At 39.4% G+C, this 24,679-nt stretch overlaps 1 protein-coding gene across 1 annotated transcript in view; it reads left to right on the top strand.

Moving 5' to 3' along the window:
• The window catches only part of LOC102212007 (netrin receptor UNC5C-like), a 180,561-nt gene that overhangs the window by 63,807 nt on the left and 92,075 nt on the right, over nt 1-24,679 (top strand). The window contains exon 2 of the mRNA XM_005722072.1: nt 22,829-23,065. Within this exon, the coding sequence (XP_005722129.1) occupies nt 22,829-23,065 (237 nt within the window). The remainder of the gene's footprint in view (nt 1-22,828; nt 23,066-24,679) is intronic.

Raw genomic sequence — 24,679 nt, 5'->3', positions numbered from 1 at the left:
AAAAGTTGGAAGGGATGTAGGCAATGTAAGCTGAAGGCAGAGAATTGGAAGAAAATGGGTGGAATTCATTGAGGTGATGATAAAGAAAAAGCACACGAGGACAGGAAAAACACAGGCTGTCGATATGACAGCCAAACAAAGAGGTGAATGGTTACATAATCAAGAGAAAACAAATTAAAAAGAGCGAGGAGAGAAATGAACATGAACCAAGAAGCAAACATAGCATGGTGATGCTTGTAGAAAATGAATAAAAACCAGATGGATGTGGATATAAGATGAAAGTTGCGTAGACGTGAGAGTATTACAGAATGGAACACAGCCATTTGAGGACACGAAGAATGAAAAAGGAGAGAAGAAAGTGAGGCACAAAATGGTAATCGTAGATAAACGATGAAATTGGGGGATAGATGAGGAAGTTAAGGCGGATAATAAAGAATGGCAGCATTAGAATCAGACGCACAGTAGGGGGACGATGATTATAGGAAAGGAGAGACCGAGAGAAGCACGCGAGGGTTACTTCAAACAAAAAAAGAATTATAGGACACATTTCCTACTCTGACAACAGCGTGTGAGCTTAGAGGATAAAAGGCTGAACCGTGGAAGGATGGATAGATGCAGAAAGCGTTTTTTTGGTCCTACAGAAGGTGTTGAGGGACCCCTGACATAAAGATCATGTGACCTAAACTGAAGTTTAATTAGCATATGTAAATTACAGCTGCTTCTCATGCGCCAGCTCTCTGGTTTCTCCAGCTTCCTCACGCTCTGTCTCTCACCTTTTTTTTTTCCGTTATTTTTTCTTTCATCACCTACTTGTCCTCTTTTTTGCTTTTTTTTACTCTGTCCTATTCACTCCGTCACTTTTTTCCCCTCACATAGTCCATTTTATTTACTATTTTCTTTTTTTTGTGACTGTCACCTTTTGATTCAGTTCCCCAAACCTTTTATTCCCCCACATCTCAACTCTCTGCACACCTCCTCACTCCCTCTTCTTTATGCATCTCTCTCTTCCTTCTTCTCCTGGTTGCTTGGCAGATAATGTTGGCATTTCGCTAAGCAATTGTTGACAGTATTATGGCACAATTTCACTGGGATATTTATGTGCTCTCTTATCTAAGTCTGTGAATAAACCAGCCAAACGGTGAGCTAGCAGCATGATAGCCAGCCAAACAGAGCAGTCAGCTTTGCAGCCGCTCCACTGAACTACAGGGAAAACCTGATCACCTTGAGCTCATCAAATGTAACCCACACATACACACTGGAGTACACACACAGTGCACATCTGACTCTGTACTGATACAATGACCCTTGTAATTATGCTGAACCATCTCTCTTTTTCTTTCACTCTTTTTTTATTTTATTTCTCCCTCCCTCTCCCGTCTCCAGTGTTCACACCATGTGCGACACTCACAAACACATCCATCTGCAGTCTTCAGATCCTGTTTCCTTCCTTCCTAACTACTTGGCTCACTGCCTGAACACACCTCTCTTCTTCAATTTGAATTGATTTTGTTGCTGTGTCTGAATCACAGTAACATTTAGGTTACTGTCAGCCTTGCCTCGCCTCGGTCATTCTTAAATTGCTGCTGTCCACGATGCGTTGAGGTTTGCAATAAAGAACTGTTTTCATAGATTTATAACAAGCAGATTTAAAATGCGATGAGATGAGAGCTAACTGAAGCAATCCTAGGGATCCTGAAGCGATCCCTATTATTTTATTAGAGGGAGCAAATATGGACTTGCTGACCCAATTTTTGTATTGAAATGTTTCATTGTACCGTCTATGCAGTCACGTGATCGTATTTCAACAGCCTGCTTCAATGAGCATTTCACTGCTTTCAGTAACTGATAAAAGCAAAACAAAAATGCGCGCACACACACACACACACACACAAACACTTGTCAAGTTTGACACACTTGACTCTGGCTACACTGTTGCCAAAATGCTGTGCTGATTTGTGAGTCAGAGCTATCGTAAGCTTTGACAGCTCACCCAGTAAATGTGAAGATGGAACGTTTCACATGTACCGCGCCTTTTACAGGGCTGCCAAGTCTCATGCACAGAACCTAAACCTCACACAACTAAAACTTTCCATATGCCGTCACACCAAATGTCCACATGCAGCAAGAAGCCATATTCATAACCAGTGATGTCACCGAAAGAAAGGCCCACGAGTCATCCTATCTTAGCTCACAGAAACCTTAGAAGCAACTTCCTGCCTTAATAGGTCACCAGCCTATTACAGACTGATGGACATTTGTTAATAAACAGTTAAGCCGACCCCAGCATTTCTTTGGGAAAGCTGGAATACCTTGAGATAACCAAGACAAACATGGGGAGAATACAGAAACCCGACACAGAAAGCCTCCAGCATGGATTTAAACCCATGAGTTTCTTGTTGTAAGGCAACAGTGTCAACCACTGCACCACCATGCTGGCCTTACTATTCAAAATCATAAGGTATTTAACCTAAATAAATTGTTTTCTAAAACCCAGGACACTGTAACGGAGAACCATTTCAGATGTTTTTTTTTTTTTTTTTAAATACATATCATATAAAATCAATCTGCATGTCGAGAAAATATAACTTTTTGGTTTTCAACCACTGAGGACTGCTGCCGTAGCAGCTTCTTTCACCCTATGCCTGAAAAATATTTTTCTTTAGGCACAGGACGTGCATCTCTGTACCATCTCCCACAATTGCGTCTCACTTAATGTTTAATGTACTTTTTTGTTCAATAAACACTTGCTTATTCCAGGCTATTTGTTAAAAAGCATCTCTTTTTCCATCTCATCGCAGACATCAAACGTCTGTGGAAACCCTTGGGTTCTTTGCATGCTAAAAACCTTAACAAGGTATAAAGCCAAGGGAGGGGTCTTGCTAAACACCCCTTTGATGTCTGTGTGCTTAAGTTCACTAAGGCAGCATTATAACGTTCTACATTTTTATGAGATTTGTTGTGTGAAAATGAATACAGCTTGTGTGTTTCGCTGAACTCGCACACTTGAGCTTGCTTTTCCCTCACCATTACGCTTTGTTCTCTTAACTTCTCATTACGATCTACAATCAAAGAACGACAGACGTAAAAGTGCTTTGATTTGCCATAAACAGTGTGTTTTACTGCTGCTGAACTGAACAGACCAAAGATCAGAGATCTTCTGGTTTCATGCTGCTGTGTGCTTTATTGTAGACTGAAGCACAGAATCTCGCTGCTTTTATGTGCACTGTTTAGCATGTATTTCGAATCCAATAAAGAGAATACTTTTTCAATCAAATGGTTATTAACAAAATAACATTATTTCTTTAATTAATTTAATGACTTTTTAATTGAAAGTTTGCTATTTAACATGTATTTTTTTAATTTTCTGTCTATTCAACTCTTCTCCTTCAGTCAGTTGAGTAGATGTCAGCTAAAACTGACGTATGCTTTAATGGCACGGCACAAGTGCAGCATCTTTTTTAAGGCTTCTGTAAAAAGAAGTCAAAATCAAAACGCTGAAAATTAAGGTATTTGTTTTGCTTTTGCTTTCTTAATTGCATTTTGAGTTTCCAAACAAATGCTTTCTTTTTAAAAGGAGGGGATGTTTTGATGTCTTTCTTTCTTTTCTTTTTTTTTTTGTGCCAAATACTGTATTGCCTTGCCGTCTTCTCTGTACATCAGTGCTTTGCTTAAATATTCATAAAAAATTGCAGCAGTGACTTTGTCACAGCTGATTTATGCCGACGGTCTGAATTCACAACATGCAGATATTTATTTATCCTTTAAATGTCTTCATTTGTTTTTGTACTTCTGAATGTGCACATTCACTTGAAATATTTCCCATCTGTTGGCAAATCGTCCCCTTAAAGGATAATAGAATTTCAAAGATGCAACATAAATCAGGGCAAGCAGTTGAGCCCGTCTATATCTTTCCAAAGTACTTTGAGTTCTAAATAAATAATTTTAAACTGTAATTTGTAATATATAAGCATCCACCTGAAATGGCCATTTTATGTATCGGCATCTATATATGGGCAGAGACAACATACCTGCAGGTCAAAATAGCTGATATGACACCGCTCTGAATCATTACAAATATGGCTAACTATTCAGCATAGATGTGGTCTTTTCTCTCAGCTGTGTTGTCATTTCAGCATTATGAGTAATAGACATGTTTGTGGGAAATACCAGTGCTCACATATTATGAAGCACAGGGAAAAGGGAAAACTTTTCCCTGTGCTTCATACTTTGAGTTCTAAAAGTATGTGATTCATTTCCACAGTGCTTTAAAAGGCTTGTATTTGTAAATAGAATATGAGAAAGGGCTGTGTACCATAGCTGTTTACTCTTCTTATGTTTCTTTGTTTTTTTTATTTGCGGTTGCTTCATTCTTTTACCTCTCAGTTCCTCTCCAATAACTCAGAACTCTAAATCTTAGTCTATTTCCCTTGTTCCACATTCAGCAATCTTTCTTTTTCTTTTTTTTTCCCGTTTCCTCTGATATGGTCCCTGCTGTCTGTTCCTCTCTCATCTGTGCCTCCCTTTCTCCTCCCCTATGTTCTGCTCTGGTGTCCAGGGCCCCGAGGGCGGATTTAGTTAGAAATAGTGTGAGGATGACAGAGAGCATGAAGAGGAGAAAGGCAAGAGGAAGAGATCAACAGATAGCCATAACTTAGTGTCTTGTCAAGCTTGTGACGCTGATCCAGTACAGAATCTGATCCAGTGTCATCCATTATTCTGCACCATGAGAGACCAGAATAATAAGATGGCTTGCAATGGAAATATTCTCTGCATCCCACAGGACTCTGGTTGCAGGACCCCAGGGTCATTATTCTTCAGTCTTACCATAAGTAAAAAGTCAATTCCACAATTTCATTGCACATGTACAATGACAATAAAGGGCTATTCTATTCTATTTCATCAACCCAGTAGAGTATTTTGTTTAAGTTTAGGAAAATATTGTCTTACTGATGAATTTATACATTTATGACTTGTCAAAAAAAATTGAGCACAGTTGCAATCTTGGCATATAATTCTATTCCAGACTCAGTCCACATAACAGCTCAGCTGATACCCTATAAAAGTGAAATTTAGACAGGGCGCTTTTTTCATTGTTATTTATATTGTGGCACATTCATCGTGAACTTTTTCTGGATTTTGAACTGAGACATGTCGCCAAAATTTGACAACCACTTGGTTTTCGAATCCCGATCATGATATAGGATAAGGACCATGTGTATGTTTTTAATGATATGATGTCTGGAATTTTATTGTTCTTCTCGTAACCATGTTTCAAGAGACCTTGTGTTCTCAGCTGGTCAGAGAAGACTGATACACAGAGCACATATACAGATACCCATGTGTGCACACATTCTGCACACTAATTATCATATATAATATGGTCATTATCATATTCCTAATTTCCACCGAAATGGTGAAAGACCACAAAAGGGACGTCAGGGACACAAAACAACATTCCATAGCAGGGTCATAAATCTCCTGTCCTTATTGCCCCCCACCACTCATCCCCTCTCCCAACACACACATACACAGAGCGGCCTGCACGCACACGTCTGTCAGATGTGCACTGCGGTAATTAGGTCTTTCAGGTTATGATAATGTTTGTACTATTTTCTGGTTCATCTCCTCACTGGTGCACAGAATGCCATTAATCACACCAGTCCAAATCACATGCTGAATCCAGAGCAGACTTCCAGTGTGTATATGAGTTTGTGCATGCCTCATTTGATAGTGTGTGTTTCTGTGTCTATACTGACGGAGGTGTGATATATGACGAGACAGGGAAAGAGCCCAAAAACGTATAAGGGGGGTGAAAAATTGAGAAGTAATGAAGGCGTTTTAATAATGTGCAACAGACAGACTTCCGCCCAGCTCCGTCTTTAATCTGATTTTCTTTTCTCTTGCTGCTCTCCTCCGGTTTAACTTTCCATTGATCTCTCATTGTTTTGTTGGTACCTTACAGAGGATTTATACTTCTGTGTTAAATCTATGGTATAGGTACTTTGTAACAAAAAAACCCGTCTGAAAAACTACGACGTAACCCATCGAACCCAAATATCCTTGATGTGTCCTTGAGCAAAAGCCAAAATCCAACTCTGTCACTCTAGGAAGGCTCATCCCAGACTTGTCTACAGAGGCATGTGAAAATAGAGATTTCCCTCAAAGTGTCAAAGTAAAATTTCTTGAAATTTTTACCACAGTGCTAACTCTGGCTAACCCTTCATTATCACCCAAGACCAAAATCAGATATCATCATGGAATAAACCAGTTAACCTGTTAGCAGTCGGACGTACCGCCCACGGTACATTGGATGGTTTAGGGGACTAATTGGACTGCTAAGGGGTTAAATCCCAAATCTCACATACATGCAAATACAGTAATACAAAGTGTTACTGATTAAATCTATTCACACTTTCTTAGTTTCTTAGTTTTAGTAGCACATCATGTAACTGGTTAGTCAGAGCAACCTTTCAAGCATAACACAAACACACACAGTTTTTATGTAGGATGAAGAGTGTTACATAAAACACCTTTTAAAGCCCCAAGGACTCGGAGACGCACAATAAAACTTCCAAATTTAAAAATGATATGTATATTTATCTGTCTGCACTTAGCTCCGTAAGTATTTTTTTACAGTAGTCTATTGTGTCTTTTCAATGACACAGTCAAGACAACTGAAGTGCATGCATTCAGCTTTACTTCAAGAGGTTGAACAAAAGTATTGGATTAACTGTTACTATTTATTGAAATCTCAGCATTTTTCACATTCATTACATAGTGTTGAGGATATTGTTCATCATACAAACAACATAATAGCAGTGCTCATTATTTTAATTTCTTGTTTAGTCTCTAGTGTACTCATTTGTATAAAGAATGGGGAGAGTAAAGCAGGAATACAGCAAGTATGTGTACAGAGATCAATAACCAAAGTGGAAACAAAACAAAAAGAGCATCTTCAAGGACACAAGATCACAACCGGTCACTTTTTTCTCTCTTTTGGTTCTCTAACATCGGATGGCTCTGCCACCTTTCGTTTCTTATTTTCATCCTCCTACTCCAACTTTCCTCCTTTGCTCTTTAGCTCTGTTAGCTTGCACCCCCACACATCACAAAGGCACAGTGCATACAAACTGATGACATGTAGACATGATGTTGCATGTTGTGAAATATGCCTGGTGTTTCAAAGGAAACATTAAAAAAAAAACCATTGATTTTCTGTGTGTGTGTGCGTGTGTGTGCGTGTGTGTGCGTGTGTGTGCGTGTGTGTGTGTGTGTGTGTGTAAGAAAGAGAAGGAGAGGAGAGGTAAAGGAGGAATAAAATGAAATATCTTCTTCAGACTGTGGCTGGTAAAATGTCACCATATCTCTGCTTTCTACACAATGCACTGTGGCCTTGTGAGACACCTGTTATAACAAGAATGCATCTTTGTGGTTTTGCTTTTAAAAGTAACTAAACTGATACAAAATTACCCCCAAAAGGAAAATACAAACTAACAAATTCAGACTGAGTGTAGCAATTTGCTGTAATGTAAGGTAATGAAGGTGAATATTTGGTATTACCATGTTTATTCTTCACCACAGTCAGAACTCTTAGGCTTTCTTTTCATTTTTTACTTTAAGCTGTCTTCAGGACTAGGTCTTTAGGCTTCTTGAATGACATTCAAAGCTCTTCTTTGGATGTTAGCTGCCTTTTGTTATGGTCTCTGTTAAGAATCCTACATTGCTTCAATAATGTTGATGCCCGGGCTCTGGGGAGGCCAATCCACGACTAATAATGTTCCATTGTGTGTGTTTTCTGTCCATATATGCTTTTACTACTGTAGCATACAAAGTACACGATGCACACGGTGTTGCAAGACCAAATGATGCTTACTGGCAATTGTTCAAACACCTTTGCTTTGCACAGCTATTCAGCTGCCTCCTTCAGATTTACACACCACACAGGTCTCCCGTCAGCTCCCAGCATCCTACTAAAATAAGGAAGGCATGACCAGGTGATGGAGAACAGCGTTGTGAGTCAGCCTCCCCTGACACCACACCCTGAGCCCACTGCTCCACCACTCCCCTGCAACTGAGCCACAAACCACAACGCCGCCACAGCTGCACTGAGAGTGTATTTCATGCTGGAAACTGAAGTAGATGCCATTCAGATGCTTTTCGGATGATCAAAATCTGCCTGTGCATTTCTATATTCATAATTCCATCAACTTCCATCAAATGCAGCCTTAAACCATGACACGGCCTCCACTGTGTTTTAGAGATGGTAGCAGAGGACACACTGCTGCTTCTCTCCTGATCCCTTCTCTACATACCGACGGTGATTTGAACCACAAATTTACGTTTGGATTCATCACTCCACAAGACCTCCTGTCACTAATTTTCAGTCCGGGTCTTGTGTCATTTATACTACACACCTCAGCATCTTCTTGTTGATTCCTTTCCTGTCCAGAATGGCTTCTTGACAGCCATTCATCCACTGAGACCAGGCTTCTGCAGAGAGTAGATGGCTCAACTGAGAGGTTGATCTTGCCTTAAAGGAGAAACAATTCAAGAAACCTTTTGCTGCATTTGTGTCCTGATAATGCAGAAAAGCATTTTAGGCTAAAATACTGTTCCAAAGCTTTAGGGGAACTTAATTATGATATACACCTTTGAACATGCACACTGTCAAAACGGCAATAATAAAAGTCCAAAGCATTTCTGCACATTTGATGGATTAATATTTGTTTGACAGCACACCATATAGCAGAATATAGTTTTCACCTGCCAGCTCTCTGAAAACATTAGTATTGGCTCACTCAGCTGTAGTTCATTACCTTTGAGCTTACAAGGCTGAAACACTTAAAACCCATTCATCAGCTTTCTGACAGGGCAAACTGCTGCAAACAGATTCAGTCATGCATTGAATCCTCTCCGTTAGCCCCGCACAACATTTCAACTTCTGACCTCAACGTCCACCTGCACAGAGGCTCTTTCATCATACAACACATCTTCTTTATGACTCACTTACTCGCCCGCTTTCTCTCCCATGCACACATTGCACGTGTGCGTGGGCGCACGCATATACACGCACAAGCACAAAAAATGTACCAACAGTTGAAAGCTTCATCCCCTTTGGCCTTTTGACCCCAGTTAACTAACTAACCTCTTGTTATTTCCCCTGTTCATTTCACCTCTTTGTGTGGGGCCTCGTTTAAGAGGCCCACTCATGCAGTGCTCATAGCCCCCGGGCAACTTCAGCTTTCAGTCTATCAACATATCTATCTTTCTAGTAGATCGATTCACATAAATAGAGTGACTCGGTCACTTGTTCAATTGAAGATTTGAACTTCTAACCCTTGCCTTGCTTAGGCATGACCAGTGTCTTGGAACTAGTATTTCAGGTGCTCTTTGTACGACTGCTTTTGATGCTAATGTGAAGCAGAAACAGAAGGTGCTGAAGCAACAAGCAGAGCACTTAGCATTTTTCCATTTTGACCTTGGTCTTGCTGTTTACATGCAGATGTGTTATGTATAATAAAATCAGCATATGCAGAAGTTGGCAGAAGCAGTATCAAAACAGCACAGACCATATCCTCTAATACAAAATGTTCCAGAATAATATGTCATTGCTCTTGTCTTGTGCCTCTGTGATATCTTAATAAAATGTATTCTACTGTTTCCACATTTGAACTCTTAATCTTCTTACTTATATGTGGCCGTGTGTTGTAATTACAGAGCATCCTTTAACACCATGACTGGACTGGAAGTTCCGAAAGTGGTCAAGTAAAAGTTAATGATGCATACAGGCAATTCCTTCTCCATATGAACTGAATATGAACCTTATACTTTCCTGTGTAACGCTGTCATGCATTTTCTAACCAGCAAATTTGTGAATACATAATTAACCGCAGAGTGACTCTGTGTTTAATGGAATTAAATTATGTTTTGAAATGGAAATGAACGTTAAAATTGAATCACCTGTGGCATAAAACCCACAAACCTTTACCCATGTTTCCACACAGCCAATTTCCTAATGTTCAGTCCCCTATTAAAACCCTTTCCTTAAAATCCTACTTTAATAGTATTTTGATTGACAATTGTTTAATTGGTTTATCTGCAATAAGTGAAATAAACCTTTTGCCAGATTAATATTATCTTTTGATCTGCACCATACTAGCGGGAAATCACAAAGGATAATCTGCTTAAGAGTAGTGTTTGAGCTAGAATGCACAATCTTTCTGAGAATTTAGACAGTAAATACACAGAGCCATGAAGCTTTAACTTTTCTTCGTCTTAAAGATGATGTGCTGACTCGTGACACTCTTCTGCTGCCTTAAGCTCTTAGAAAAGGGTGAAGAAAAGAAATTTTTCAGTATAAAGTAAAGACATCTTTTCAAGGTAGGAAGACTTTACTGGCAGAAGGTACTTTTTATTCCACTTGCCCCTTTTAAAACATTTTGTAGTTTTACTGCCTGCTGCCATTTGAGCTTGTGAAGTTTCTCACAGCTTTGAACTGTATACCCATGCCTTCGGTCTTCGCTATTTCTGTGCTCACCAGCATGGGTTACATCTGGGCCACATGTCAGAATGGTTAGCAATCAAGTGCTTCTCAACAAACTGATGACACAACAGAGCAACTCTGGCATTCGTATAGCCAGCACCATCTAAGCACCAAGCCACTGTTGGGTGAAATGCTCCATGTTTATTCTCACCAGTAGTATTTTTAACACCAATGACAGAAAGAGGGCATGATGGAGTTAGTTAAAAATTAATTTTTAGTACTTTTAGTACTTGTCATGGCTGTGTGAAGGTAGGCAGGAATGGTGGATCCAAGAGCTGGACTCGTGGAGGCAAAGTTAACTCGAAATAAACGGCTTGTGGGTTTGCAGACAGAACCGAAAACTAGCTAAACTGGGAAAGCAAAACTAACAGGCAGGCAAGTTGGCAAACAGAACACACAGTGAAGAATGAGGGACGACACAACGACGAGCGGGGGAAGACGCAGACACTAAATTCAAGAGGTGAACAAGACTGAGAGGAAACAGCTGGGAGACACGGCTGACACTGATTACACTGACGAGACAGGGAGAGCACAAAACTGAACACACTGACATAAGACACAGACCTTCAAAGTAAAACAGGAAATGCACAGACTGGATTCAGAGACACGGTACAGACGGAGAACAGAGGGAACAAATGGGCGGACACTAAAAAGAGGGAGCACAGAACCCTAAAAAGTATAAACACAACATCAGAATAAACTGGTACACAAGATTATCATCATAATAATAATAATAAACTCAAAACACTGGGTCAAGCGACCCAGGACCATGACAGTACTAGTAAACACAGAGATCTTTTGTTGAGTCATGTATGTTGTGTGGTACACGGTAAATCTTATTCATCCATCCATGATATAATCATCATGTCATCTATTAGTGGGTGGGCTATATTAGGAAGCAAGTGGACATTTGGTCCTCAGAGTTGTGTTTATGTCATGCGGATAGCTTACCTCTGAAACCCCCTGCACCAGGATGCATGGTGGGAAGAAAGCATCCAGCAGAGGAAACACGATGCTTTTACCAATACAATGAAGCCATTGTGTTCATTTACACTGAAATGGTTATTAATAGCTTATTTTATTGTAACATTCAACAAATCTTGGTAGTATTTACAGTATGTTCTAGCTCTGACCTTGCCCCAAATATGTCAATTACTTCAGGTCTCTCAGCTCAGAACTAGATGTCTAGAGTATATGTCTTTTTATAGGTTTCATTCAGGCCCACTATGAATTTTCTTTTCCTTCTGGTCACTTGAATTTATCTGCGATTCAGCCTTGTATGGGCTGGCAATGTTCTTCGCCCCAGGGGCTGATGAAACCCATTCAAAAACCCATTGTGTAATTTTAAAAGTCTTCGGATTTCACCAAAATAGAGCTGAAAATAGAATTAAGCCTGTTTCTTTCCTGCTCCTCCTCCAGTTTTCTCCATCTCGCTCACACAACACGCTCACAGAGGCTTACTGTTTAGATGCCCGTGCTTGTGTGCTGTAACCATTGCTTTACTTCCAATAAGCTCAAGTGAACCTTGATCCAGAAAGTAGTGCTGTACGAAATAAAAGGTAATTAGGACACTTCCTAATCTTTTCTTCCTCATCTAGCTCTCACCATAATGGAACAAAATTCCTTGGCGCTTTTTATGGCACATTAGTAATCCTGCCATTTATTTTTATAGCTATAAGGTGTGAGCTCTAAGCCAAAGATGTTGCTTTCAAAGAAACCTTAATTTGATGCATTTTAAAACAGTGTAAACAATCCCAGACAAAAAGAAAAAATACAAATCAAAGACAATTTAAAAAAAGATTAAACCTAAAGGAGAGGAAAAACTAATGAGAAGGATAATAAATAGGGAAAAAGTGTTGATGAAGAAATGGCTTTACCATCTTTAGTCGGGCCAGTGACCTAGTTTAAAAGTCAGAGAAGGTGTATGCATTACTGAGCTAAAATAGAGACGAGAGAAACTGTTGTTTACTGTGTGTGCATGACAAAAGAAAGCAAGAGCGAAAAGTATGGTCAGTAATGTCTCTGTAATAGGGTCAGATACAGGAGTCCATTATGAAACCCCCTGGAGGCTCTATTTATAGTGACCAAACCGGGGGGGAGGGTAGGTAGGATATATAGAGTAAGAGAGGTTGTGAAAAATGTGGAGAGTTTGAGATGAAGTGGTAACGGAGAAAGAGAAGAATGAGCGAAGGAGGATGGAAGGTGGTGGTGTGTGGAAAGATGCCAGAGAGCAAAGCAAGGAGATGAAGCATTGGGGAAGTGTGTGTGTAGATGGATAAAGGCGTGAAATGGGGATTGAAGATGAGAGCAGGAAGTGCGGAAATATGCCAGAAAGAAAAAGGAAAGGATGGAGGGAAGATTGAGAAGGAGGAGAGAGACACAGCGGGTGGGGGGGTGGGGGGGAGACGAGCGATTGTGGCTAGGCGTGAGAGAGACCAAGTTGGGAGAGAGATGAGGGCGGCAGAGAGAGAGAGAAAAGGGATAAGAAGGGAAGAGAGAAGTGGTGAGCCTGCAGATGGTGAAAGGCATGAGCAGTGAAATGTCGGATCCAATTTTATCTACAGCTCTGAATAAGATCACCAAAATATGGGGAAATCTTCAAATGAAATAAGCCTGTAAGCTGTTTTTATCATTTGATTTTATTATTCCTGTGTGTTTGTGTCTGTGTGTATGTTTGTGTGTGTGAACATATTGTGCTGCTTTGTCCTCAATAAGTCTTCAAAACTGGGAAAAGCATTGAGTTTTAATTCCTTTTTAAGGCAAATGAGTAGAGCAGTATGAAGCAATTTGGATAAGGAGACAGGATGGAAGACACGGAAACACTAATGCATCTGAAGAACAGAAAGAAAAGAGTGGGGGGAAAAAAAGAGTATGAAAAAGCCACAAGGCACAGGAGATCGGGTCCTGCACAAAGTGGCTGGGTGGGTAGAGTACTGTGTGAAATGTGCCTCTGGGGAACTGACCTAAGAAAGACGGATGGCTAAATCTATGTCATTACTCCACTGCAAAAGGAGAACGAGGCTGCAAGCAATAAGAAGAAAAGAAGGGTAAGGTATGCATTATATGTGAATATGCATAGGTTGTCTAAGGAAACCAGGGAAGACATCACAAACCGAGATGAAAAGGAAGAGAGAGACTCAAACAGATAGGAGGAGGGGAAAAAATCATAAAGACACATAAGCCTGCACGGAAAGATTCTGACAGGTGGAAAATTATGCAAGTGCACATGATGAACAGAGTGAAACCCATTTGGAGAATGAGATGTTGATCATACAGCCCAGACATGCACACCACCAGTTGGCCATTCTATTAGTTGTCTGCCTCACAGAAAAAACATTACCCTATCTCCCTGAAAATAGAAGTCCTTCCCCAGCCAGTGTTTTGATATTCTAATGCACTGCCCTGTGCTGGCTGCTTGTATTAATAGCGATACTGAGCTGTGATAGTATAACATGAATGAAAGCAAAGCCTCGCTTTTCCCTCAGGCCTGGGATAAGGGAGACAGAATCCATCTGGAAGATAACATTACACAGCAACTCACACAAGTTTGTACCCCCACAAGCTTACATAAGACTATGCATATAAATGAGGTATTCCGTCTGCATGTGGCTGTCTGTGATGTGAGTACAGCTGAGCCTGTGCGTAATGCCAAATTAAAGTTGTGCATTACAGAGCTGATAACTGTCCATGATTGTGAAATTACTATAATTATTCTTCTTCTGACTGTCCATGTGCTTCCCTGTTTCTCCTTGTGCACTGCTCTGTTTCTTTCTGCTTAAACGTTTGGTTTCTTACTACAGTATTACTGCATTATTCAATTTCTGAGAGACCCTGTGATTAATCAGTTTTGCAAATTACTCTTTTGGTGATTTGTAAGCTCCAGTTCTTTACACTTTGCCAGAAAACTGCATCATATTGTGAATCTGGGCAAAACAGATACAGTATATGTGAGAAAATATAAATGAAAATGATGTGTTGGTTGCATGACATCCATAGCTAGAGAGGAGGAGTAGAGAGATGAGAGACTTGCAGAAAATGGCCTGTCCTTACTGGTTCTCACACCTGACCTAGATCAGAAAGAAGACTCACATTATGGCCAAAGACTCGAACAGGTCTCCTCACCATGATCGTGTCAGCTGATAGTGTGCTTTCAGGAGTCACAAAGATGTACACAAAAAAACTACAACCAAAGCCTCATTGCTTGTTACCTACCTAGAAAGAGGAGAATTGGATGTAAGCACCCTCTACAGACCAGCCTGTGCTGTCCACTGAGGTGTATCAGTACACCTAAGCTGACTTGCACTGCAGAAACTGGAGATAAGCCCTGGCTTATGAGACATTTAAAGAGAAATGAGGCGTGCTTGATCTCAGGTTCTTCATATGTGGCAGAATACTCTATACTTTCCCCTTTTTTTTTTCTTTTTGCCCCTCCATGGCTGAGCCAGATTACTTTACAGGAAATAGCTGAAGACGTGATCAGTAGAGAAATGGAATGACAGGCACAAAGTAAAGGAAAGGCAATAATGTGAGAACAAAAGATGCACCATGATAAGTAAAGTAACACCCAAGTCCTGTGAAGTATCTTTCTGTGTGTGTCTCATGTACATGTAATGCTTGGCAAAGATAGCTATATATATAAAAAAAAAAATGGATGCAGAATTTTTTCACACTGCCTACCTGCAAACACCCACGCATCAGCTGCTCCTGTGCGGCATGTGTCCCTGTTTAAAATGCGCCTGTGCCCAATTTTATATATGTGTGATGTATGTCCAACTGTGACTGTGCGAGTCATTTTCTCAATGTGACTTTTTACCAAACATGACTCAGGCGACACCTGAAGGGATTTCTATATCTCTGTTATTTTCCCTTTCATTACCTCCCTTCTTGTATTAATCACTTTGCTTTTATCTTAATTTTTTTGACCTCAATATAGCAGTGGTATCAGCGATCTTTGCAATTTAAATTTGCTTTGGGATGAAAGCTTCTGTTGACTTTTCATTTTATTAAATTGTTGAAGAAACTGATCTTATTGAATTTTTTTTAAATATTTGGCGAAGTATCCTGGCAAGTAATTTGCATGCTAAATTGGAATTTGTTCTAAAAACTGGTAAAAAAGTCAGGTCTGAAAAGTTGGCAGGCACACCCTGTGTGAATGTGACTTTCATGGTCAAATTCCTTCGGTGGTTGTTGGCATATGTAATTCAAATGATAGCTAACCAACTCTATAGTTATTGTACTAGTGCCGCAGACGACTGAAATAAACTGTATTAAATAAATGCTAACTGAACAATTTAGAGCATTTAGTATCTGCTTTTATTCATACTTCTTTTAAATGTGCAAGTACAGTATAATAACATTCATCTCAACACACATCATCCACATAAATACAGATGCAAACACAAATGCATGCACATGTATGACTGCATAATATTAGCACATATTGCAGCATGTGCATTGATTTTTAAAATGCACATGCTGCAATATGTGCTTACTATTCTCCGAACTGATTACTAATAATATGGAACTAAATAAAATGAACATGATCTGTTTGTGGAGATTTGGAGTCAAGTATGTGAGTTTGCATCTGGAGCTGTAAAATAGATATTTAAGCTGTGAATTTTGTAGACTATGTGAAGGTGTGCATGTGCTTTTAACACAGAGTGACACTTCTAACAAAGGAAAACATCAGAAAGTTAAAAAAGCGTATTGCATAAGTTATTGACAAAAAGCATTTAGCTCCTTCATGTTTTTACATTTTTTTGTTTTCCATTGCTAACTTGAATGAATTCTTCAGACCGCGTAGGCTCTATTACAGTATATGCTATAGGTTTCAACAAAGAGGCTGCAGGATACGTTAGATTTATACTTTTTTTAATCCTTCAGACAGGGGCTCTCTTTTTGGGTCTCTCAAATGAGGCAAGTTGTAGCCTGACTTGAGTCAGCCCTCTTCAGGCAGAACTGTAAATCTAGTTCCAGGCTTAGCTGGGGCCTTACATGTCATACACTAAAAGCTGGAGGACGCCAGCCAGCTGTCACTGTCTGCTCCATTCCTAAACAGTCTAACATTCACCTATCCCCTGCCTTTATGCATCACCTGGCATGGCTCTTGGCTATAACAAAAAGTGTCTTGTGTATATTATATCCATCAGGTAGACATGATTCATCAACCAGTCTCGCAGCACGTTTTGCCACACAAAATAACACAGTAGGGTTTTTTTTCTTGTTTGAGATTCCATGTAAAACTGCAACCAGCAATCAAGAGTCCTCATACTGATAATGATATAATCCTGTGTGTTTTCACGGATTTACACTGGTATATACTTCTCCTAAAGTTTATAATTAAAATATAGTTATGTTTAATTGAACAAAGTTAGTAGAATGCTGATGTGTCTACCCATAATTTACATAATCTTTCTGCTTGGAGAGTTCAGACTGAGGATAAAATTAAGTTTCAAACAGATGCAGAAAAAAATGCGAGATCACTTACTGCGTTGTTTACAAAGCAATGGGACATTCATGTCAAGTAGTTCAACAAACTTAGTCACTTGATCCCCTTTTTATAACAGAATTTTCTGTAAGAACAGCTCACACTGTTACACTTGCACACAGGTAGTGTTGTTTTATCATGACATTTGTGAACCACCATAGCTTTTCTGGTATTTGGTCATTCTGCCTCTCACGAGAACCACTTACAACCTGAAAATAACTCTCACAAATGTGATTAAAAAAATCTAAAATACTTGACATTCAAAAGATATGTCAAGATTTTAACTGTGTGATTCCTAGAATACCATGACTACTTTTTCAATGTTGTGTCCACTAGTAAAGGCATCGTGAATAGCCTTTACCCATCAGACTGTGTAAGGAGTGCTTCGGTTTGTGAGTAAAAACAGGTTTTGACCACCAAGCTTTTTGTTTGTTTTGTTTTTTTAAAGGAAGCTAGAATGAAAATCTGTCTTAATGACACTTTTTAACAAAAGATGAAATTAGTTGGAGAAACATACCCTACTATAATAACAATATACAGTATATAAATCTTTAATAATGGTTTTATTAATAATGAAATTGCTCTGTTATTCTGCTCAGTTGTCTTGGTTTACAGGTATACCTTCAGGCAAAAGTGGGTAAATGGATCCTTACCCACACATATAGCTATTTCAAAGGATGAATAATTTAACAGGAGATGGGTAAACACTTAAGAAATTTGAGTACTGAATACGCAGTGGGAGATTGAAAAGAAAAAAAAAATTCAAAAGAGAATATTAAAATCTGTCTGCAATGACAGCAAATCCTGAAAGCAGCTGAACGAGAGAAAGAGAAGGAAGACAACAGGAAATCAGAAATGCTCAACTGCTGCTCTATAGACATGGCTGATATTATTATGTTCTTTAGAGCAGAGGTCCCCAACCTTTTTTGCGCCACGGACCGGTTTATGCCCGACCTTTACGGCTTTTAAGGTGTCTCGGATAAATACAACAAAATAGAACTAGTACCGGTACCGAAAAAAGATTTATTCATAACACACGTGAAAAGACCCAGGAAAACCAAGTTAACGATAAAAACGATAACAAAATAACCCTGAAAACTGATAAAAACCCTGAAAACCATACATTTCACACCTGAGCCTCAACTCTTGCAGCCCGGTATCAAACGACTCACGGACCGGTACCGGTCCGAGGCCCGGGGGTTGGGACCGCTGCTTTAGAGTACTGTCTATCTGTGCGTGTGTGTGCACACGAGCTTGCATGAACAGATCCTTTGGGCGGGTTTGGTTGCATGTTTGTGGACCTGCTGTTTGTCTTTTTGTTTTGCGCGTGTGTGTGTGTGTGTGTGTGTGTGTGTGTGAGAGAGAGAGAGAGCGAGCAAGAGAGAGAATGGTTGACATCATATATCCAATTCCACGGCAATGATACATTAGCCCTCTGCTGGGCCATCATCTCTCAGTCTTCTCAGTTTTCATCTTTCTCTTCACCTCCCTATACTCCCTGAATCACCTCCCTAAACCTTTCAAGATTCAAATAGGTCATTTTAAGTTGAATCTGTTAAAGTGTAAAGGATGTGTTTTTGTCCATATGTGTGTGCAGGAAAGAACGAGTGTAAGTAATGGGAAAATTGTATTTGTTGTGTTCGTAAAACAATGTGTGTTTGTGAGAGACACAACCAGAGAGGAAGAGCGAGAGCTAGAGAACAGAGAAATATGGGAATCCTTTGGTGCATAAAAACACTTTTGCACCTTTACGTTTGTGCAAGTGTGTGCATTTTCCTTTGTTTTTGTATGTGTGAGTTGTGTAATTTGGCTGTAAAGATATGGATTGTTTTAGGTTTGTTTGGTTGTCTGTGGTTGTGTGTATGCTGTCAATAGTGGTTGGATTAGGGGTAAAGGGGTGGGGGTGGGTGGCTACCATTTTATGTCTATTTACGGTGTGTGTGTGTGTGTGTGTGTGTGTGTGTGTGTGTGTGTGTGAGAGAGTTAGAGCATAGCCGTTTCTCAGAAAGTGAATGTTTTTGCAGCTGCTACAGATTGAAACTAACCGATAAGACATTAAGAAGTATGATTTCATGATTTCCACGGCTACTGCACTGATAGGCATCACATGCTACTTGCAGCGCCAACAAAACAAGACCCAGGCACACATACATGCTCCTACTCAAGAGGCATTTTGACCTTATATGGCAAGTTTGGCTTTGTTTGGCATTAGGTTGGAGGAATGAATGCATTTTTTTTGCACTCTCCAGCATCAGCTTTTCAAATTGTTTACATATTTGTTTGTTACTCCTGTAACTAACAGGAAGATTTAAAAAGTATCAAATACTGCTCATATTGCACTTTTTCATGTAAAATTAACCTTGTTTTATGGAAACCATTCAAACCCAAAAATGTATTACTGATGCAAACCATTAAGTCATGCAAAGTCTGTGAGTAGCCTGTTGTTTTTACTGTACAAATATTATAGTATTTGTCTTGTCAACAGGGGGTTGCTGCATACCATGTTAAATTATTTCAGCATTGTTTGCTTTTTTTTTTTTGCTCAATCTGTCAGTAACCTCTTGACTTCTATACTGATTCCAGTGGTCATAATATTGTCTGACGTTCAGAGATGATTAGTCGCCTCTGATGACATATGTTTTTAGCAGATTTACAGATATTTATTGGTTTGGTTTGTAGGTATTCTAAGGTGGGCTTCCCTACTGACTTCAAGGCGGGAATAAATGGGGTTTTAGCCAGTGGCACATATTTACAACATACTGTAAATCGCACCTGGACATTGTTCTGCTACAGCCATCCATTAGTGGTGACAGCATTCAGGCAAGACGTTTATGAGCTGGGCTGTTAGGATCTTTAAGTCACCCTGTCAGGAGATCGGGGGGAGAGGGGTAGGTGGGTGTGTAAGGAGGTGGTGAAACAAGAAAGAGGGATAAGGTTTAGAAGAGGAAAACAGATGGAAAAGGCAAAAGTGATGCGCTGTGAGAGGAGACGAAGGCACAGGGAAGATGCAGAAGTGGAAGGAAACAGTAAGCATTTGGGAAACAAAGCTTTTATTCATAGAGATTTTTCCCCCCTCCATCCTTCCCATTTTCTCATTCCACCAACACTCTTTTCTAGCTATCATGTTTCTTGTGCCAATCAATAATTTATAGCTGTCGCTCCAGAGCCATGAACCCCTTCAGCTCTCTGAATGACAGATGAGGGTGAGAATGATTATTGGGGCGAAGTGAAAAGCAGTAGGGGCGTAAAAGCAAAAGCAGGTTCATGAAGGGGAAAAAAGGAGCAAAAAATAGCTATACAGAGAAGGCGGTGCAGCAAGTGAGAAACTAACAGAGAAATGGCTGAATATGACACTGGATAAATAACCAAGTGTTGGAGAAAATTTCCCACAGATAATGAAATTATACAGTGAAAATGTCTACCAATTTCCATACTCTCAGAGAACTAATTACAGAACTAAGAGAGAAAATGTCAGCTTCGTGACATCAAAGTGGGGACGCTGCCTACTCATTTTCCCCCTATTTGTGTCTTGATGTTTTACCTAAGCTGCTTTTAGCTTCTAGCCCCACAGCACATTTCTATTCTCCAAGATAAGGGCCACAATTACACATTCGCACACATGGATATGGTTGAGGAATGGAAGATTGTGTATGCATGTGCATAAGCACATACACACATTTATGTGTCGTTTTTTTGGATGCTGCTTTTGTGTGTATTCACAGCACAGTTTATGTGCAATTGGAGAATTGAAAAATTTGGCCTGAAAAACCATGACGTTGTGTCAGTAGCGTTCTGTATTTAAATTTTCCGATGAGTCACAGATCTCCAGGTGAGGCAGTCACACACAGAGGTGCACACATACATACAGAGGTCTAGACAGTCCACAAGGTCCAAATGAAACTGGAAGGTGATGGAGTGGAGGAAACTTATACGTTAAAAACATTTGTTTGTGTGCGAGAGCGAGTGTGTGTTTGTATGAACTTTCGGAAAATAAGTGTATTGTGTCTGCCTCTGTGTGTATGTGTCTGTGAGAGAGAGAGAGAGAATGAGACCCTAGCTCTTCTCCCTCCCACCGGCTCTTGTAATCCTCTGTGTTTTGGCGACCTTGGCAACCTGGTGACAAAACATTCCAGGTGTCGCTTTGATTGAGGTCATGGGTGGGCGAGAAGTGAAAAGATGTTGGAGGTGAGGGAGCAGGATGGACTGAGAGGAGGATAAAGTTCCTGATGGCCTCGGGGTCAGCCATTCAGTTTATTCAGTCATTTCCTGCCTGTGTGTATATATTTTCCCTGCCCATTTCTTTATTTGCTCTTCTTCATGTTTTCCAAAAACATATAAAGGAAAAGTTGTAGATTTAAAATCTGAATAAAATGGATGGAGGTTATAATTATGTTATTGATAATTAGTTTTTTGTTTGTTTGCTTAGAAAATTTATGGTTTTGGCTCACTGTTGTGTACATTGATTCATATTTTGTTTACATTTACTCTCAATCAGGGGTAAATATGGCTGTTGAAGGTGGGATATGGCAAGTCAAACTAAAGAGCATTATTAGTTTAAATTTAAACTTATGACTGACCCAATGTAATGGTGACACTAAAGGCTACACCAGTCCAATAAGGTCCATTACCTTAAACCTTACCACACTGTCTAGCGTGGTAATACATTCCCCTTTTTAAATTCATAACATATTACCATTTTGTTAATTTCTGGGCAGTAAAGCCTCTGTGTCTTTGACTGACATACAGAATCAGTCACACAACCTCTTCTGTACATCTGAAATTAAATGCCACTTTAAAAAAAAGTTTTTTATTGCTCACTTCTGTTGTGTACAACTGGCCAGATGCTGTGCCATGATCACAACTTTATTTATATCTATAACATGAACACATTAAAGCAATGAGAAGGGAAAAAAGGAGGCATAAGTGTGACCATCTGCTTTAAGTGAGCAACTCCATGGCATTAACTGGTAGCAATACCAGACTTCCGCACAAAAAAATATAAACTGACTTTATATTATAAAATCTTCACCTGAATATGATTTGGTTTCTGTAAATTGGAGATGCCAGTATGCTGCTCCAGATTATTCCACGCATTTTAAACCCTGGTGTTGACCCTACCTGTACAGCTTTGACTCTGCATGAGAGAGGTAGTGCTGTAAGTTATAGGCATGTAAATGTATATTTGATTAGTTTGTGATTTAAGATGGACAAATACTGCAGTTTTTTTTTCTGACAGCAACTCACACTGCAAATCTTCATGGGTATTTCTCCAAATCCAGAACTTGTATGTGCTCCCACTGAAAATGAACAAAAGCCCCTGATTAGTCTTGTCAACTGGCAACCAATTTGTTGCTAAATTCAGGCTAAATCAGTGTACTTTGTCTGCTTGGCTTACTGCTGTGAGTAATCTCATAAAGGATAGCTCCAGTGACTAGCTCCCAAGTTTTTGTTGTATGCTTGTTCAGGAGCTTTACTCTTTTTGCCCTCTTTCAATCAGTTTTCCTTCATTGTACAGTCTTAATTTTATTAACTTATAAAGTTAAGACACATACAAAGCCAAGAACGTCTTTTTCTTATGGCTCTAATGGCTAACAGAGTGCTATAACTGGACTCCATAAGCAGGTGTACTGTATAATGATGAGGGGGGGAAAGCATAGTAGTTTGGATAAAACAGATATTACTGATGAAATCAAAGCAATTGAATGAATACAAGACTCACAGTTCCGGCTTCTCTCTTAAAACAGACTAATGAACAGGGGAAAAACATTTGAACACTTAAATTTTCCTTCTCTTTGCAGTGAGAGATGACGAAGATTTCCTGAGTCTGAGTGAGCTCCCAGAAACCTTCCCTTCTGACCCACCGGAACCCTTACCTCACTTCCTGTTTGAACCTGAGGAAGGCTACATTGTCAAGAATAAGCCCGTCAATCTCTACTGCAAAGCAACGCCTGCCACACAGATTTACTTCAAGTGCAACAGCGAGTGGGTCCATCAGAAAGACCACACTGTGGAGGAAAGGGTTGACGAAAACTCAGGTAAGCAAAAGCTAGCACACACATCTAAATAGAGATTTACTTGGACTTTAGCAGAAAGTGGCTGTAAGGCAACTGTCAAACTTTTTGAGAGAGATTTTTTTGGATGAAAAAACAAAACCCAACTGTACTTTTACGTCGAAACCGCTGGAAAATAAATTGCTTTTTAAAAAACAAACAAACTAGAAAATAGCAAAAATGCTCAACATATTTAGACTTAACTCATTAAAATCTAAGAATTATGTATTGGTGGAGGAGCTTTCTGGTGTATGTGTACGTTTTTGCAAAATCTGTTTCTAACTGGCTTGTAGTGACTAAGGTAGGCAAGGCATTATAAGTGTAGAATCTGTCCATCTTAGTCCTGTAACCACAACATAGACTTCATAGAATACATAGTTAAAAAATTTCTGCCACTCTATTCATAGAAAAATTCATCTTCAATTAATTGTGATGGTTTTTTTTGTTTTTTGTTTTTTTATTTAATTGTAAGTGTGTGAAAGTGTAGTTCATGATTATAGTTATAAACAGTATCCTTCAAAATATGGGGCAAATGACATGTGTTTTGATTCAGTGATTCAGTTTTGGGGGTCATGACTATCCTTATAATGACAGGTGACAAAAAATGTAATGTATTTAAATTAATTCATTTACTGATACCAAAACAAAATAATAATAATTTTTAAACACTGTGAAAACAGAAAATGAGCTGTAAGCATGCAGCTTTGAACAAGAGGTGTATTTATCATTTACACATATATTTGACACAGTCTGCAGCAGATGTTACTTGCCATACATCATACAGAGGTTGTTTGTATTACATGTTATTTAAAATCAGACCGTTAAAATGGGCTTTTAACATGCCTACACTGCATAGTCAATTAAGCCCCCTTTCCCTTTTGATTTATCTGGGCATTTGTCAGTGTCTGGCCCTGTTGATATTTTGCTCTTTGTGATGTGTCCAAATTTTTTGTCTCACTGGTACACTGGAAGCTCACAGGTTAAATCCATTATTCAGATGTTTTATTTGTCCAGAAAGGTAGGTCACATGTCAGATGTGTGTACACAGCTGTCCCACTGCCAGTGCTGTACTGCGATGTTCAGAGGACATTTTAATGGGATCCACAACGATGTACTGGATCGCAGCCAAAGTTCCACACTTGTCGCTTGACAGCACATGGTATTACTCTGCAGGCTAGGTAATGATGAATCATGCTGTTGCTTTGGCAGGAATACAAAGATATACACAACCTGGTTTCTTAGACTTAAGGTTGACGTGAGCTCAGCTTATGGGTTTCCACCTGCTTGATAATAAGCTTCGGTCCCCAGAGCAAGCAAAACTGAAACACATGCTTGGCTGGAAAAAACAATTGGGTCAACAAACAGCAGCATAAATCAGAATTGTTATTTTGGCTTATGCATATCTCTCTCTCTCTCTCTCTCTCTCTCTCTCTCTCTCTCTCCATATATATATATATATATTAGGGGTGCAACAATACACAAAATTCACGGTTCGGTTTAATACTTTGGTGTCACGGTTCGATATTTTTTCGATACAAACAAATGTTCATGTTTTTTTTAATTTGTCATTTATTAAAATTATAAATATATATTTTAACT

Source organism: Pundamilia nyererei, unplaced genomic scaffold (genome assembly GCF_000239375.1).
Source record: "Pundamilia nyererei isolate P.nyererei 1_Seehausen unplaced genomic scaffold, PunNye1.0 scaffold00006, whole genome shotgun sequence".
NCBI lineage: Eukaryota > Metazoa > Chordata > Actinopteri > Cichliformes > Cichlidae > Pundamilia > Pundamilia nyererei.
This window is presented reverse-complemented; position numbering and strand designations above follow the sequence as displayed.